The sequence below is a fragment of the Aulonocara stuartgranti genome (genome assembly GCF_965226115.1).
Source record: "Aulonocara stuartgranti genome assembly, chromosome: 12".
Lineage (NCBI taxonomy): Eukaryota > Metazoa > Chordata > Actinopteri > Cichliformes > Cichlidae > Aulonocara > Aulonocara stuartgranti.
The window spans coordinates 29842286-29860974 of record NC_138948.1 but is presented as its reverse complement, the minus strand read 5'-3'; the positions used below and the strand labels follow the sequence as shown (position 1 = coordinate 29860974).

Here is an 18689-nt window from a genome sequence, read left to right as displayed (position 1 = left end):
TCAATCTAAAGGGGTTAGACAGGTTAGTAGTGAATATTCCACCAATATAGGTAAAAAGTTTTTGCAACATGAACAATATGGCAAACGGTCCCATTGTTTTCCCCTTTTCAACACAAGCTGACAAGCCTGCAGTTCCATTTTACTGGTTCCCAGATTGCTCTTCTCATCAAAACACTGTTGCTGTCCAAAGAATAACAGGTTCCAACTTTCTTATAACAAAGACTGGTTTCTGGCACAGAACCACAGAATGTGTGCTCCAAAACTAGGAGCCACTGATTTTCTTCTGACAGAACTTAGTTCTGCACTGCTCAAAGTTCTGCTCTGAAACTTGTTGAAAAGTGTGTGTGTCAACATGTTGGTGGTGGAAAATAAGTAAAGAAAAGAACCATCAGTTTGGTTCTTAAATGTTCTTTTTATTTCTTTGACGCAATCTGATTCTGCAGTGGGATAAATCTCACTGATACCTGAGCTACTAAACCTTACTGTTCGAGCTTTGATTTGATGTGTAAAACTGAACAGCAAAAACTGGGTCATTGAGCAGGGGGTGAAGGCACACAATTTGGCTATGAGAAGTTGAGAACTCGTATAAATAATGTGTGTGACACTGCAGCATAGTAGACCATTCCCTCTCCAGTCGTCAGCACAGGAGAGCTGTTGGCATTGAATGATTTAAGCACAGATAGCTGCCTTCCAGTGGCCTAGATGTTGGTCTCCATCTACTGTAGTTACACGGCTGTGTTGATTTCCAGCAAAACTAAGGAAGGCACATCTGATAAGGTTGATTTAACCTCTGCTGGGGGTTTAAAGGCAGTCACCTGCTGGGTTATACAACCAAAAGGAAACAGGAGCTGCTTTGCAAGCGAAAAGTGCAAAGCACTCCTCTTTCCAACAGCACACACATACACACATTTGAGTGGTACTGTTAGGCAGGCAGGTCCCACATACACAATTATATAACACAAGACGATTTAAACAAATGAGTCAAAATATCTGATGAAGCTTAGAATAAACTGAAATACCCTGACTGTTCTATACCACTGGGTAAAGACACAATCATACATGGATGATTTAATATGTGTGACCCACATTCTGAACTGGTGCAATGCTCCATTTCACCTCTCCGAGTGTCAGTACAGAGGATATTCATTTACTGCAACAGGCCACATCAGCACATTTAGGAAGCATCTGCCCCTCACAGTGGAGCCATGATACTGCATTGTGGCATCTTCTCACTTGTCACTGTTGCCGGGGCAACCTATACAGGGAGGCTGATCTCTTTCCAGTTCTAGTCTTGAGTCTGTGAGATCCTCGACAGCTGTGCACCACTAACATGAGAGCACCTCACCCTGTGAACCATCCCAAGCATATTTCAAGCTGTCTAAATAGAGGACACGATGATGCCCATCCCCCTGCTCCAGTCTGCTGCTGCCTGGGTGGCGCTGAAATGGCCCAGCTGTGAACATGCCGTCCCAGCTACGCTCTGCCTGGTTCATGTCCCATCCCCTCCCTCCCACATTTTGTAACCTCTGCTATGGCCCCTGGCAGTGGCAACCCTGATCCGCCAGTCTAAGTGCATCTATACATGGCTGTTGCCATGCAGGCCACCACCAATAGTGGTGGAGGGCATATCAAGATGTAGCAAAGCTGTGTGCCCCAAAAGGGGGAAGGGCAAGGTGATAGAAGACAATAAGCAGTAGAAAGCGAGGCCAGTGATGCAATGCTGAACGCAAACCTCCAAAGGCAGTTTGCAGAAAGGGTTATGGTGCAGTTCAACAAGGATGAGCTGTGATGTCTGAAGCACACAAACTCACACCATGAGAGACTCATCACTTGCACAGCACATGTAGCAAGGTTCCTGGTCATATTTTATTTAACGCCTGGAATGAAGTTCAGGCAATTTGAAGGTAACTGCCAAATTCCCTTGTTTGGTGGACAGCACAGTATCTTATTTGAAATTAAATAACTGCATTTCAAAACTGCAGTATTCTGCAGGTTCATCACATGCAAACTGGTCTGCCTTGCATTTGCTTTAGTTTCAGCTGATTCTTAACTTAAGTATATCTAAGGAAGTATATCTATGCATGTTCTTTCATAGGATGGAGCCTATCCCAGCTGTCTTAGGGCGAGAGGCAGGCTACACCCTGTACAGGTCGCCAGTTGCAGGGCTAACACATAGACACCAACAACACTTTGCCCTCACATTCGCACCTATGGGCAATTTAGAGTTTCCAGTTAACCTATTCCCACTAACTGCATGTCTTTGGACTGTGGAAGGAAGCCAGAGTACCCGGAGAGAACCCACGCAATTAAACCTATTTACAACAATTTGAAAAGGTGTGTTTTTTAAACTTCAAAACAATAGCAATTGAAAGGCTTTCTTTACTGACATATTGATGCCAAGCTCATCTTTGGTCCATGATTTTTTCTCTATTACATATATATGTTATTTATGTTATGTGTTTCTCACTCACCAAATGTTAAATTTTGATTTTTTTTACTCAAGAAAATTGAAGGTGATTGCACATTGATATGGGACATGTGATACACCATTTTATCATTTCAAACATTGTTGTTGACCAGATGCTGATCTTCATTTTTTTTTTTTAACTACTTCCTTGCGATGAAATTAAAGGAAGAATTGAGGTAGTCTGAGAATGTTATAGAGACTGTAGTTCAACTCAGATGTCAGCTCCACAGAGACCTCCAGGAGGTTGTGGAAGTAGGGCAGCAGCAGCCTGAGGTGAAAGAAGTGGGAACTAGAGTGCTGATCTTTGTCTGGAAACGTCGAAAAGACTGTGGTTTACAGTTGAAAAGTTATCAGAAAAGCGCAAAGGAAATAATTGATACTCAATTTCCAAAAAAGTTGTTTTTGCAAGTCAGTTAAATCCCACATATAAATAAAAATAATACAAAAAGAACATATCTAATGTTGTAACTTGCAACCATGTTGGCATTTAAAAAAATACTGCATTTTAACACACATATCAGTAAAATTCAAGAAATGTTGCAATACACTTGGTGAAATATACACAAATAATAAGATCAGTTAATTACACGACTGGATATAGAAAAAAGCAGCAGATAACAATAGGGAGAGAATTATCACTTTTCATAGATGGTATGTTTCCAAACTGTTCAGCAATTTTTGAAATCATTATAATTTCAGAAAAATAAGCCATGCTAATGTAATATCTTAAAGGACTGAAAGAATCCTAAAATGACAATGTGAGTGACTCATCTTTGAGCAGTGAAGCAGCACTGTATTTAATGGTACAGTTACAGGGTGCAAAGCAGTGGCTGCACAGTGAGAAACATGCTGCTGTTATCATATTCAAAATGAGTTTATATCCGGAATAAACTTTCTCAGTTTCAATATGTTGCCTTTGAAATAATAGTTTTCTTTCAAATGTACAGTGGATTGCAAATCACTGGATTCTCTTTATACTTTACATTTTATGCGGTGTTGTGAATAGGCAGATCCAGGAACAGGACCAGACCTTGAAAGGCTCATTTTAATTTCACTCCATTCAAAATCTGCCAACAAACACAAGGTATGTATGCAGTATATGTGGTATTATATGTAGTTTGCTTTTTAGGTTATCTAACATTTGGCTGCTGGTTGCTTATCTACATAATTTCTCTGATGTCACCTTCTTTCCTTTTCATTACATCTCCCTTTGACTGCATTTCACTTTTTAGTTTGTATAACCAGCCAACAGTAGACACCATGATGTCATTCCGAGTTATTTTCAGCAATAACAGCTTGAAGGTGGAAAATGCTTTCCAAGACATCATCACTGTCAGGTTTTTATGTCATAAATCCCAGGATTAATGGAGTATAAAGCCAGGAGGCCAGATCTGCTTAATCACTGCAACAAGCCATTGGATGAGCGCTAAATGCCTGACATGTGAACAAGTGCTCACCAGTGTGACAGGTGCCATTGGAGGTGGAGTTAGAGCAGGGGCATGGCACACAGGCTTCGGTCAGGGCAGCTCCAGGACTGCGGTAAAAACCAGGCTTGCAGTTCTCACAGTTCAATCCGTGGGTGTTGCCCTCGCAGTTCAGACACACTCCTGAAAGGTAGAACAAAGGTCACAAGATTAGCTGTTATTCTTTCTTGATCTGCTTATGACAGAAAACGAAAGTAGTTGGTTATATAACAATGTAATCTGACGACATTTTAAAAATCTAAAGCAAAGTTTTTTAAGACCTTTTTAAGACACTCAACAAATGTGAGTTACACTCTCAGTCGGAGGAACTCTCATTTATACAGTTTTAAATATAAAGCAATACTCAGATTGGTGCCTTCCTATATATGTTCCCTGTTTGCAATGCAACATGCTGGTAATTTCTCCGTCCACAAGGTTACTTGTTGCTTTCTGTTGTACTTGCATGAACTGAACTTGGCAAAAAGAGCTTTTGTGCAGAATGACTGGAAAATGACAGAATTCATTTCATCAAGTGCTTTAAAGCAAAACTAAGAATCCTTCAGACCAATTCCAAAACATGAAATGGTTTCAATTTTAACTGAATATTAAATTAATTAATTAATTTGTTTGTGTGTGTTTGGCGTGTGTTTTATTGTATAATTTTTGTAATTGTGAGATAGTTGCTGGTGGCATCTTGGCCAGGTATCCCTTAAAAAGAGTTCTTTAATCTCAATAAATGTTAATTACAAAAAATTAACACAGAACCATACTAAAATCTTTTATTATATTTGGGTTTTCATAAACAAGCAACTACTAGTGCAAAACAACGCAAAAAGTCTTGAAGCAGAGTGTATTTGATGTTTTTGTTAATACATAGCAGTAAAATGTCTTTGGATTCTGGACTGGTGGTCAGACAAAAAAATACATATTTTTTAATAGTTTTCACTGTTTACCATCAGGGTGAGGAGTAAGAGTCATGATTCCTATTTTTTTAAACATACCATCAAACCATTATTCGCTCTTACAGGAACCTCATTTAATGTCTATCAGGAAATAGCCAAATAATCTATTAGAGCTTCCTTGGGTTGACATACTTAACCACATTCTAAAACATATCAAATGGCTGTGAGGACAAAGCAACAACTATGCTGAGACCGCTTAAGGTAACAGTTGCAATTTCACCAAATGTGCAGCTAATATTGCTGAACGCCAACTAGCATGCTAATATCGCTGAACTGTGAGCTACCAAACAGACAGACAGTGGATGTGATCTGGCTATTGGAACTCACTGGCTAGCCTATTGCCATTTAGAGTTTTAAGTAATATAATGTAATAGCGAAATGGTGAATTTGGTTTAAGGTTTAAGATAATCTGGCACATTGCAAAGCAATCACCTTGCACTACATGCAGGCAGCCAGGTGGGCCAAAGAGAAATACTTTTAGAATGCTTTGAGCATGTTAACAGGAATGGATTTTTAACTTTCATGTTACTATATATACTTAATCATTCAATAAAAACCACAGCTCACTTCAGGATGAAGTATGTCGAGGTTATATTGAACTCCAAGGTAACATCCTGGCCTGTTACAACATACCAATCCTGGATTGACCAATTGCTTTAATGTAATCGCATTATATTTATTAGGCTTGCAATATATCCAAATCAGTCTAATAGATGCCAGGGTTAACAGGACACCGGTAGAAAATACAGGTACTGGGGAACTTGTTTTAGTCTTTCTTTTAGGATGCCTGGGTCGTTGACCCAGGGTTTTGAATTTATTATATTATTTATCATTTCTAATCTTGGGTTTCTTTGTTAGAGTTCTCTTTTATGGTTTATGTCTCTGTGCATCCTTAGTTGCTGTCTCCCCTGTCTGTGATATCCCCATGTCCAGTCAGTGTCTGTGTCTGTCCTGGTCCCACGTCTCTGTTCCCTCTGTTGTAGTGCCTGCGTGTGAGTCTGTGTCTTTAGTTCAGTCTGTGTTATGTTTCCTGTTTTATTTTGAAGGTCCATGTCTGATGTTAATGTATCTGGTTTCGCTTCCCCTTGTCTCGTTAGGCCTGATTTGCCCCAGCTGTGTTTCCCTCCTGTTACCCATTCCCTGATTGCTCCCTCTGTGTATTTAAGCCCTGTGTTTCTCTGTGTCCGTGTTGTGATCTACCCTCATTTAGGCTGTGTGTTCTGGCTGCCTGCTTATGTAAGTTCATTTGGATTTTTGTTACGTTTTGCCATCCAGCATTAAAAGCTGAGTTTTGAAATACACTTTTGCCTGCCGTGAGTCTGCACTTTGGGTCCACTACTCCTGCCTGCACACAGCGACACCTGACACTTTCCAGCCTTGTAATACCTGCAAGTCTCTTTTAGGCAGCTAAATAAAATCTAGGATGCTATGCCTGAAAAGGTGGGTACAGCTTTATTGCTCACCTATAGAACTTTCTTTCCCAAATAGGAAGCATTTCAGAAGTAGATGATTTAAAAAAACAAAAAATATTTTTGCACTCTGCAAAAATGTTAATAATGTTACAAAGGCTGTGCAACTGCACCTTTAACACACCAACCAAGAAACAAGTTTTATTTATTTATATATAAATAGATCAGTCATGTCGACAGATATGATTAGGACAGATATGACTGATAGGTGTGGATGTGGGATTAATACAGTTTTTAGACTACATAAAGAAAGTGCAGTTGTTTTGAATGTTCAGTGAGACCAGGGAAGGACTGCATAAATACCAGTTCATTTGCATGTTGTATTTACCTCTTCACTACAACATGCTCTGTCTTTCAACTTTACTCTCCTTCGTACCTTTATTTTCATTTAATGTTTATCTACAGATAACATTTAAATTTTACTGAAAACATATAAAGCAGGCTTTAAAACACTTGTTGGAAATACTTAATGTGGGTTGTTGCATTCAAGGAGATGTCCATGCTAATTCTCACTTTAGCATAACTGCATATTTTTCACCTTTTTTAAATTTAAAGAATTTTCAAAACATACTCTTTGCTTCAGTGCTTTATTTAAGAAAAAGAATCCCAGATTAAAGGCATTGTTATTCTTGTAAATATCTGTGACGGCAATCACCACTATTGTGCTGTTTGGAGTTGAGCTTCGATGTTTGTTTGAACTGTTTTGCCTCTATGAGCTCTGACAAAGGTTATGTAGATGTGACTCAGTCTGCCTACAGGCTTATGCCATATCGTTGTGTAACCAGGATTTCAGCCATCACCACACAGAGATTAAATTACTGTTTAAAGAAGAAGACAGAAAAGTGAATATCTAAATGCAACGACAGCTTGTTTTCAGTTCAGAGACACCAATTTATAAGCAGAATTTAATATGTTAAAGTATTATGAAATTTGAATGTATGTTTTAAGGTTCAGAGAGAGAGATTCTAGTGAAACATCATCTTGTTTACTTATCCCTGCATTAGATACTTTTAAGGTTGAAAATAATGTGTTTATGAGACAGTGTTTGGGATACTGCCTAATTTGCATTTGTGCAAGGAGTTCCTGTGTGAGCAGCCTTAGGGAGAAGCCACAATCGCTCTTTAAAGGGAGCTGTCAAACCTGAACTATGGCAATCCATAGCACTATGAACACTGAGCCCAAGTGAAGGCTAAAGAGCTCCATCTGCGCCTGCATTATAATGCAAAGACATATGCCGTCTAAAACTGCTACACACATGCCCCACCCACACACACTGCCCCCTGCGCAGTTCCTCCTTTTCGGGGTTGTCACTAGCCAGTGATTTCTAAGTCTCAAGGCCTGACTGCTGGGAAGCGAGCAGCAATCCTCCTTTACATTTGAAGAAGGTGCAAACTCTCAAGAACACAAACCGAACTGGAATTGCACCCTAGTGTTTAACTTGCTTCTCGGGTTGCTGAGACCACAGACTACAGCAAATATTTACTTCAAGGAAGTAAAGTGGGGGAGTTTTGTGCTGCCAAAGATTAATTAAACTCGGCATTAGACTGTTCTCTGGGTATGCGATCAAGGTGTTACTGTAACCTGGACAAATCCAACATTTGAATTTAAAGAGTTTTGAGTATTTAATCAGCAAAGACTGGACAATTTGCACTGCCTTTCTTATGCAATGCCAATGAACAAAACAGTGCATGTTGAAAACGCTGCTTCTTTCATTCCAAGCTCTAACAGATTGGTGTTGTCCATGTCAGGGTTCTCAAGAAAAAGCCCAATGCAAAAGCATCCAACTGAAATTGCCTGACAGTCAACTTTGGGATTTGCTTGTCTTCGCCTTGCTCAAGGACACTTTGACCCTACAACTAGTAGGTGTAGCTGATCAGTGTTTAAGCTTCAACTCTATTACCTGGAGTCTCTGAGCTGGACTTGTTTGCTGCCTTTTGGAGCGTTTCAATTGAATCATCTGACAAATAACACAAGCTGGTGTATGCTACAGACCGCCAAAGAAGTCTGCGCCTTTATTGAGTGAAATTGTAGTTGCTAGCAATAACATTGCTCCAACACAGTTTACTACTGGCTCTGAAAATCCACTCTGACAGCCAAAAACCAACGAGTGATGTCATGAATTTGGGGTTAAACCATCACAAGATTTATATACATAAATATCAGTTCCATTTACAAATACAGGTTATCTGTTGTCATTATTAGTAGTAGTCAGTACTGGTATCATAAAAAAAATTTTGTTTTTATGATGATTATAATTTTAAGTGAAGTTTCCATGTAAAATGAAGTAGGATAAAAAGCAGAGAGTAAAAGTTGTCCTCTAAAATGAAGCTGATTGTTTTCTTGGACTTTATTTATTGAGAAAAATGATTAAAAAAAAAAAATCAGTCTCTGATAACAAATTACTTCAAAAAGGAAAGTGCTTCCAAATAATATTTATTGGAGTCAGTTTGTCTAAACAAAAGCTCTTATTTTGGAATCAGATTGTGCGGATTTGCAGGATTTTCTGTTTACAAGGCAGATGCTTTCACTAACTAAGCTACTGTGGCTCTTCACGGCTGACTCAGACAATCCTGAATAATGAAAAATTACAAAACAAAATAGGTTAGGTTTTAGTGACAATGAAAATGAGATCATTGAACTGCAGCGTTTGTCCTCAGCTGACTCACCGGACTGCGGATGGCAGTAGTTGGTGTGGTTGTTACACTGGCAAGGCCGACAGCCAGTGCTACTGAAGTCGAAGAAACCCGGGTAGCAGTCATCACACTTCGGTCCATACACTCCTGATTTGCACACACATGTCCCTGAACTGTGGGGGCAGAACAGAAGACAAAAATCAATACCCAGTGGATCAAATACAGTCGCAGAAAGCATTTCAGTGGACCATAACACCATGGCAGCATGTCAATGAGGTACTCTGTGTGTGTGTCTGTGTGTTTGGTTTTAACAAAAGGTTTCCCTCCACGCCTTGATTAATTACATGAGGTGATTTATTAGTGGCAAATGTGGTAAGAAATCATGTAAAGTAATTATATACTGGACAAAGCTATGTGGTGCTGCTGAGTAGCATATAAAGCCGGATTACAAACAAAGGTAGCTTATTAGTGGACCTCCCAGCATGCACTTTTTTGAGAGTGGTTACCTTTGATGAAAAATACACATTGTGCAAATGTATATTTATTACATACAAAGGTAGCATAAATCAAGGTTCACGGTTCTATTTCTTGAATGCTGAAAACAAGCAACTCTTAAGCAGCTCTTATGTTTAAAAAATATTAACAGCAGACATTTGAGATGTTTTAAAGAATACTGTGATCTTTGTCTGTCAGGTTATGAAACGTCAGAGCATCGAGAATCAAGGCTTTTATTGGCCACATTTTCTTTACATAACTGAGAATGATTGCTTTCAGCTGAGAAAATCTCATTGTATAAAACATCTCCAAGAATCCTCCAGCAAACTTAAATCCAATTACATCTGAGTTCTTCAGCCATAACACACTCGCAACTGAGTTATTTCACATGATAATGTGTCTTTCATAGATCAGACCTTTGCTCTCATTATGCTGTGTTAAAAATAGCAAATGCTCATTAATACAGTGTGAGTGTCAAGAAGAGATTTTGTTTTTCTCTCTCATCCACCGCTCACTGGAGGTAAATTCCTTGGAAGAGAACAATGCTAAATCGAGCCCGATCAGCTCTTAAACCCAGACAATGGACTCAAAATTGTAATCTTGGGACAATGACTTCAAAACAATTGAAGCAAATCACAAGTGACTCGAAGCACTTTCCATGAATGTGTGCGTGGGTCTTCATACAAACAAGGCTTTGTTAAAACAACTGCACTTAATGCAAATGAAGAGGCCCATAGCGATGCTTAGTGAGGCGTGGGCACTGTTGAAGACGAGGCTGGGAGATCAACAGTCCTCGATCCTCTGGCTACAACACACACACAAACATCAGGCACTAACAAAAAGTATCAGCGTGATACATCATGACCCTAATACAAGCAAGTGAAAGATATAATGTCCAGCTGCCAAAGGAAAAAATAAAAACACGATACAAAAAAACAGATTTATTTAAAATTGCCATTTATTACTAAACAGAAAGATACTTTGCTCATCAAAAAATGACAGAAAATGTAAAGGGATTTGTTTTTACAATAGCCAAATTATTTGTGTTAGATTAGATTACGTTCATTGCCATTCTAAACAAAAAAAAGTTCATTTTTTTTTTTCTTTAAGTGATTATAAACGAGTGTGTGGGGCTTATAGAAACTAGACTTTTGAAAACTGATTCAACATGAATTTTGTGAACCTGGAAAACTAACTAAACTAAAACACAAATTATTGGGGCAATATTATTTGTCTGTCTTTATCTGTTAGTTTGGTCAAACTTTTAGCTTGCAACTTTCCTGATGAGTGTGTTTGTAATCGAGATTCTACTTTGGCAAAATCAGCATGTGGTCAGAGAGCGAGGATACGCCTAATATGGTCATCTTAAGAATACCCCGTGTTTACACCTTCTGTTTGTGAGAAGCAGGTAATATGAAAACTGCTTGTAAAGTTAGGGGGGTAGGAGCTAGAGTTTTGTTTTTAAATGTGCTGAAACTTCCATATTTTATTGAGAAGAAAACAACTTGTAATGTTCTATCATTCAACTCTAACATTCACTCTGCATCAGGATCTGCGGTTGAGTGTACTTGAAAGCTGACTTTTGATCAAATGTGCAGCATCCCAGTAAGGCCAGATGGTCCACTGGCTTTGATTCCTTACTTTTCCTTGTATAAAATACAACCTTTCACCTTTGGCTAATTATACATGTGTATTTCTCTAAGAGGAAAAAATAAAAGAAAGATGTCAAACAAAAAACACTATACAGCATGCAGCTGCCTGAAATGAACACTAAAACATTTTTTAAGTATGCTATAATAAATAGCCATCTGTACAGTAATAAATACTACAAGGGACATCAGCTGGAAAATCAGCTAAACTAACATGATGCATTTTTCCTTTAAAGCACCGACATGTTTCTGCTCCAGCTGCCTGGCAGTCAGTCACACACTGACCTGTGGCAATGCAATGCAATCTGTCATCAGTTTCTAGTGATCCTTCCTCTGTGTGGAGCTCTAAATAAAGACTCATTTACTAAGAGCTGTGCTGTCTTAGGTGCAGCCTGCAAATCCAACAGGCCCTGTGTTGCTTTGTCTCTCCTTTTAAAATACCTCTAATTCGGCGTTTTTCCTTTGGGGATCTTTTGTGGAATAACTACAACAGGTCTGAAAACCTCCAGGCCTTTATAAAGAGTTTTAACTTGGCTGGAAATTTAAATAAAGCTTTCAACAGACAAACTGTAATGCCAAAATATAATACTTCAATTGAAAGGTAATAGCCTATAGTCCCTGAAAATCGGTTTATAAAACATGTGGATAAAATAAAACCCAGCCTTCCCCCTAGATGGGCTCTACCAGAGGTTGATTCGTTCTGCTGTTATTTCTGCCCATTTAAAAGAAATAATTAAATTTAAATACATTCCTGGAGGGTTCTCTTGGGTGCTAAAAACTTTGATTGTGCCCACATTTTAGTATATAGGAAATGCTCTGCCCAAAAGAGTTCTGCTGGATTCAAATCATTACTTTTGGATCATGATCACACCAAAATAATCCTCTGCTACAAACTGGGAGTCTTGCCATCAGCCAGTGTTTTGGCAGACTCTCAGTGCTGCTGTTCATAAATGTCATATCCCTGCTACCTTCACATATTCAGCTCATTTCAACACACTTCCTCCTCCTTGCTTTAGTGCTGGGACTTCTCAGTTAATATGGTAGTCCTGGCCTGACTGATGTTAAACATCCTGGATCCTGTCAGAGGCAAATAAATATGTCACCAGTGACTGATTTATAATCAGAAAGCTTCTTCTTGCAAAGTTTATTCTTGTATTTCCCTCTTTTGACTGATAAAGGCCACCATTATGCAATGCCCCTTACACTGTCAGAACTGTCACATAAATTCTGATTTAACCTCAAACACTTTGCATGGTGTAACATACAGAGGACAGCAGATTTGATCTGATCTGTATTACTGTGGCTCATTCTATACTCCTACTGTTGCAACTATGTTTCCAATGATTCCTAGCAAGAGCTTTCTAATTCATATAACAATCATCTGGTGATTAATGGTGAAAATGTGTTAGGATAACAGGATAAAACAAGTGTCAACATTTTGGTTACAGTTAACACAGAATTCTACACTGTGGTCTATATTTTGATCACAATCTTTCTGAAGTGGTTATTCTGAAGAGTTATCTTATCTTAATGCAGCTTTACTAATGACTTTACATTGACGTGGTATTGCACAGCGATGCAGCCCGTCTGTTTGTCTACTGTAGCTTCATCTAATCTATAGGAACTCATAGGTTTGAACTAGGCTTTAAATGTTTACGTTGCGTCTCAGTGGTCCTGCTTGTGAGATTATGAAGACCCTCTCTTTGTCTTCTGTGGCCAGAAGGAGGGGGTTTGTTATTGTTTTGATGTAGTTTCATGGCCCCGTGCTGGCCAAGCTGCTCTGCGTCAGATCTGTGTGTTAAGTAGGTCAGTATAACATAAGCGACAAAGCTTAACCCCATTCTGCTGCTGCTGCCACGCCAGCGCTGCCCCATTGGCTGCTCCTGTGTTGGATCAGGCCAAATGTCCTCTCTGTAACGGGGACGTTGACAGTTCAGTTAGCCACAAGGTTCAGTAAAAATAAACAAGGAAGTACACTAAGCAGGTTTAGTTGCTTTTCTGGTTGAGCAGTGAAATGCTCAAAGGGTGTGTTAACCAAAAGCAGAGCCAGATCTCCCTTTGCCGTCTTAGCCTTTCATCTGTATGAACGTGTCCAAATATTCCATGTTATAGCAGGGCTTAGCGCGTCTGGTTTTACGTTCACTTCCCACGATCATGAAAACAAAACAAAAACAAGGGGGAAGAAAAGGTTCTCTTTTTTTAATGTAACATGCTCACATTTTTCTAGCACTTGGCAAAGTCATCTAGACTACAAGTCATATTTAACCATCGTTTATTTAGCACTTAATTCAATTTTAGCACTCTATCTACCTCAAACCAAAGCCAATTTACATTCTCCAATTAACTTAAGATGACCATGTCTTTAAACGCTTGGAGGAAGCAGGAATGCCTGAGGTACTAAAACCACAAAACAAAGATCACTAACAGGCTCTTGTTTTGTCTTGTAAATTTGGGGCACCCCATCACTTGCCTGTATAGCAGCTCCTCTCCTTACAAGCCCAAACTCACTCAGTATTTAGTTTAGTCTGTGCTAAGATCATTGAATCAGCAGGATCTACACAGGGGGAGCAGAACAGCTTTAATGATTGCAGGGTTCCTTTTTTGGGAATCTCTAATGGTTTCTCACCCCAGTCATCTTCTGCAGTGCCCTGAGGTCTCGATTGGAAGTCAGCACTCCTAAGCTTTCTGTCTAGCTAACAGACAGGTCAACACAGGCACGCAAACCTGCTGTTGCATGTGTTTTCTTATTGGCACTCAAACAACCTGCAGTAGAGCTGCCGGGTAGCAGGGACTAGCAGCTGCCCTTATGAGGGGGGATTACACTCAGAAACTATCCTGTGCCTAACTACTGACTTTACAGACGCAATATTCTGCTTTTCAGGGTTTTCCTTAAATATTTTATACACCTTTTTGTGCATTCAACAGGTCAGCAAAGTGCAAAGGGAGTTCTTCTCTCCTCCAGTAAAGCCTGCTGCTGAACTCTCTCAAATTTCATGCTGACAACCTAGGCTTTTCCCCTGCTACTTATCAAGGTCACCATGTAAAGTTAGGCATGCTCTCAAACACAGAAAAAGCAGCTGCCTCAAAGGCCACCATTTTTAATTTACTAGCTACAGTCACTTTTGCTAAGTTTAAATCTAAAAATGTGTAAAGAAAATTGAATACCCATTGGACTGAGCCAGCTTAAAACTGCAATATGTGAAGAATACTATGGTTGCAATGAAATTCATCTCTCAAATGGTAATACCATTATAGGAAAACATTATTTGTGTACCTAATTAAATTAGCTAAAGGATTCTTTAAAGACATTTTAACCAAAACTTTCAATGTGCATTACCTTTAAGCCTTTAAGCTACCTGATATAAAACACTGAATAAATGTAGTCCGGAAAAAGACTTTTGCATTTTCTGCGTCATTTCTAATAATACTGTTCGCCACTGAAATATCACAATCGGTGCAGAGTAATGCTAGATGAACAGCAAAAATGCCTCCAGTGACCTGACATAGACACAGAAACATCTGTAGCCAAAATCAATATTTCATTACAGACTGTGGTGCTTTTTGACACAGTAATGGTAAAAAAAAAAAAAAAAAAAATCCTTATAGACATTGCCCACAGGATCTGACCCACATACACTACTGACTCTTGTGTTCTGACAGATGCAAGATGATATTAAAGCTCTTTTGTCAAAGACTGGCCTGACCTAACCCAACAAACTGGGTAACAGTGTGTGTCCACTTTACATCACATGATTTGCAGACAGACAGAATGCAAGATCATGAGAGAGCAAAAGAGGGGAATCTCATTAAGGTTGTTAAGAAGACTGAGCAAGGACAGAGTTACAAATGTCACTCGGCTTTAAACAGTCGCCAGCCCTGAGAGAATTCTATTAGAGTGGGTAATAGAGAAGCTTAGTGTCCTAGGACAGGGTCAGTAATGATCACATATTTATATGTCCGCATACAACAGCTGCTGGTGAGTTATTTAGTTAATATTAACATAAACAGGTTTGACAAGTTCCTCATTCTCACACAGCAAAGCACAGACTGCTATCCAGTACCGTACAGTGCTTAAAACAGTTATTTCCTTTATTTCTTTGTGTTCAAAAGGGGAAGGAAATCTAGCTAAACAGTTATTATTTAAACTAGTATAAGTCCAAAATTTCACTATTGGTGAATAGTGAAATGCATACCGAAATACCTGTGAAACACATTTGTATTTGCTAGACTACCTAGCTAATAACTGATAAGGTAATAATATCAGCTGAAAATATTGTTTAACTGATCAGTCAGGCTCAAACTGAAATTAACATGGTCCTATTAACACTAAAGAGGACCTATTCTGCTCCATATTTAGGTTTGGTTTATTCATGGGTCAAAATAACTGCCACTGCCATAAGAGAGCAGAGAGCAGGAGGGTGGAGTATTCAGTGTGCAATGGTATTTAGGGAAGTGATAAATCAATTCACATGAACGTCACAAAGGTTTAAAAAGCAGAACACTTCCCTGAAACAAGATCCACATCATCCTCATTACTTCTTCACAGCTGTAGATTTCCAGTAAAAATAAAAATAAGGAAATACTTTCTTAAGTAAGCACTATTCTACTAAACTACTGAAGGCAACCACCTATGTTACTATAGAATAATCCCATCTTGTAGTGGGTCTTAGTTAGGGATGGGTATTGTTTAGGTTTTATCCGATACCGGTGCCAAACCGGTACTTTTGAAATGGTGCCGGTGCTTAAACGGTGCTCGAACCGGTGCTTAAAGAATGGAGAACAAACTTTGTCCAAAAACCTCTTATGTTTTTATTTTTAGCAGTCTCTTTTTTCTACAGAATGTTAATCATTAGCTTTTTCTGTTGATACAATATACCTCCTTTGGTTGGAACTGGTGCTACACTGGCAGGGCTAGGGCCAGGACTCTCCTCTTCGGGTTAATGGGGGATGTTGCTAACTCCGGGTCCGATAACAGGCATCACACCCGCAGTAGATGTGCTCGGTGTGAGATCTTGCAGCAAGCTATCAAATACGGTGCATTTCTCGGCTTTTAAAAAAACGCTATGCGTCGCCAGGTGTTTCATCAGATTCGAGGTGTTACCTACTTTGCGCAGTATCACCTTAAAGCACTTGTTGCAGGCTGCTGAGTTTGCATCTTTTGCTGTGAAGTACAGCCAGACTTTTGACCGCTTCGCCTTGGGCATTTTTAATCTGTAGCTCTGCTCTAAAAGAACGTACGTGCCTGGGCCCGCTTACTATTCTTGGAAAGTTAAAATGATTGGCTAGAATCCAAAGTGTATGACATCTCAGGGGAAAGAAAAGCACCGAAATAAAGCACCGAAATGTGCGCTGCTTTTCGGTCTGGTTACCACCGTTTATGTCAGAACCGGTGCCATAATGGCGCTGGATATCGGTACCCATCCCTAGTCTTAGTGCAGGACAACAGGTTCCTGTCATTTTAGCTCCTCTGCCTATCAAGCTATCCTGTCTTTAATAAGAAAACTTTGATTGGTTACCCAATCAAACAGGTATTTGTAGCTGTCCTTGAGGTCTACAATGTTACTTTCTGGTAGTTCGATCCCCTCAGTTCTGACTACCTTCCCTCTCTTTGTTGCCATCTGACTACACTTCTCCAATCCAAATGACATTCCAATGTCATAGCTGTATATCCTGGTGGTGTGGATCAGTGAACGGATGTCTTGTTCACTCTTGGCATACAACTTGATGTCATCCATGTACAGGAGGTGTCTGACAATTGCTCCGTTCCGTAGTTGGTATCCGTAGCCAGTTTTGTCGATGATCTCACTGAGGGGGTTCAGGCATAGGCCTGGGGGGCAGTGGGGACAGAGCATCTCCTTGATAGATCCCGCAATTAATGGTGACTTGTGCTATGGGCTTGAAATTGGCCTCTAGTGTGGTATGCCACATCCCTGCTAAGTGCCTGATAAAGGTTCTAAGGGTCCTGTTGATCTTGTACAATTCTAGGCATTCCAGGATCCAGGTGAGGGGCATCTAGTCATAAGCATTCTTGTAATCAATCCAAGCAGTACAGACTGGTCAGTCTGCTCTTGCAGTCGTGGGACGACTGCTCTGTCTACCAGTAGCTGGTGTTTTGCTCCTCTTGTATTCCTGCCTATTCCTTTCTGTGACCCACTCATGTATTGAGCCATGTTCCTATTCATTTTAGCTGCTATGCTATGATGCCTGACAGGAGCGTCCATGTGGTACTGAGGCTGTGACTGAGTCTCATTGGAGTAACCATCTGGAAACCTGTGTGATTATGCAAATCTTTAAATGGCATTTCTAAAGGTTTAGACTTCTGCAGGAAATCCACCTTCTAACTTACATAGTAACCAGAAACTCCTTTACTCCCTACACCAGAACCTTCAATGCCATTCAACTGGCTGGCATTCCTCCTGGCGTGGAATTGCATTTCTAGGGAGGTGCACGTCCAGTGGCGTAACTCGTGACATAATTTACGGCATAGATTTGATGTAGAAGTACAATTCACGTGTAACAGAAACTACTTTCCATAGTTTTGTTCTCCAGTGAGGCAAAGTTTGGGGGTTTTTTCGTTGTTGTTTTTTTTTTTTTTGCTTTGTTTGTTTGTTTGTTTTTACAATCTTACCCAGCCCTTAGTTTTGTTATATAGTTTTCATTCATTTGTCATCTTTTATTTTCCCAAACTGTGGCTTAATGTCTTTATATTGAGCATTCACCACACTTAACACTCCTCCTGTGAGCAGAGGTCACATCATTATCAGCAGTTCTGTTAAATGGTGAGTTAATCTACAACCCAAGGCACTAAAAAGTTTGCTTGTGCTGAAAGATTTCCGTTTCCCCATTTTGTGTGCCCACTGCAACTTAGTTAAAGAACACAGATGATCATTTCACACTGAGAACAACTAATGTCATCTCAGGGTAAAGAACAGTCCAAATGCAAAGTACTGGAAGGCACTTTGGCCTCTTTTTATCCAACCCGACTTCCTCTTCCTGACATAAGCTACTGCTGTCAATTTATAAATTCATTAGTTTGATCACATGTGACTCTGAGTTTGAGGATAGTGGCAGATATTCATTGAGCAGGGCTTGGGCATGCTTTATTTTCTCTTAGAGGCTATACAAGAAAAAACTGACCTTCCATAAAGTGGTTTCTGCCTCTGTGCAGAAAAACGAAATGAAGTAGATATTCTAGAAAGAAGGTCTTGCTTTTCAATTCTAAGGAACAAATGTGGAATTCTGGCATTTAAATTGAAGTTTTAGAGAACTGAAAATAGGCGCTTTTAAGCATCTGCCTGAGATGTCGTGTCATCTATATTTGGCTAGCCAAACAGATAAATGCACCAGCAAACAAAAACAGTGACTCAGAAATGCAGGGGACATTCTTAAAAACACTCAGCATGTGTATGCAGCATGACAGCACAACCAACAAAAATCTTCTACTTCCACCCCGGCAAATGCCCCAACAGAGGCTCACAGAAGAGCACAGCGTTGAGCACTTGCTGTGGGCTACAGGCTGTCCGGCAGTTACATAATGCTGCTTCACACAGC

The 18689-nt window shown here is 39.6% G+C and overlaps 1 protein-coding gene across 1 annotated transcript in view; it reads right to left on the bottom strand.

Annotated features, from left to right (window-relative positions):
- Nucleotides 1-18689, bottom strand: part of LOC309719067 (multiple epidermal growth factor-like domains protein 9) — a 41576-nt gene that overhangs the window by 6131 nt on the left and 16756 nt on the right. The window contains exons 3-4 of the mRNA XM_082554879.1: nt 9028-9167; nt 3925-4074 (exon numbers count right to left, since the gene is read on the bottom strand). Of these exons, the coding sequence (XP_082411005.1) occupies nt 3925-4074; nt 9028-9167 (290 nt within the window). The remainder of the gene's footprint in view (nt 1-3924; nt 4075-9027; nt 9168-18689) is intronic.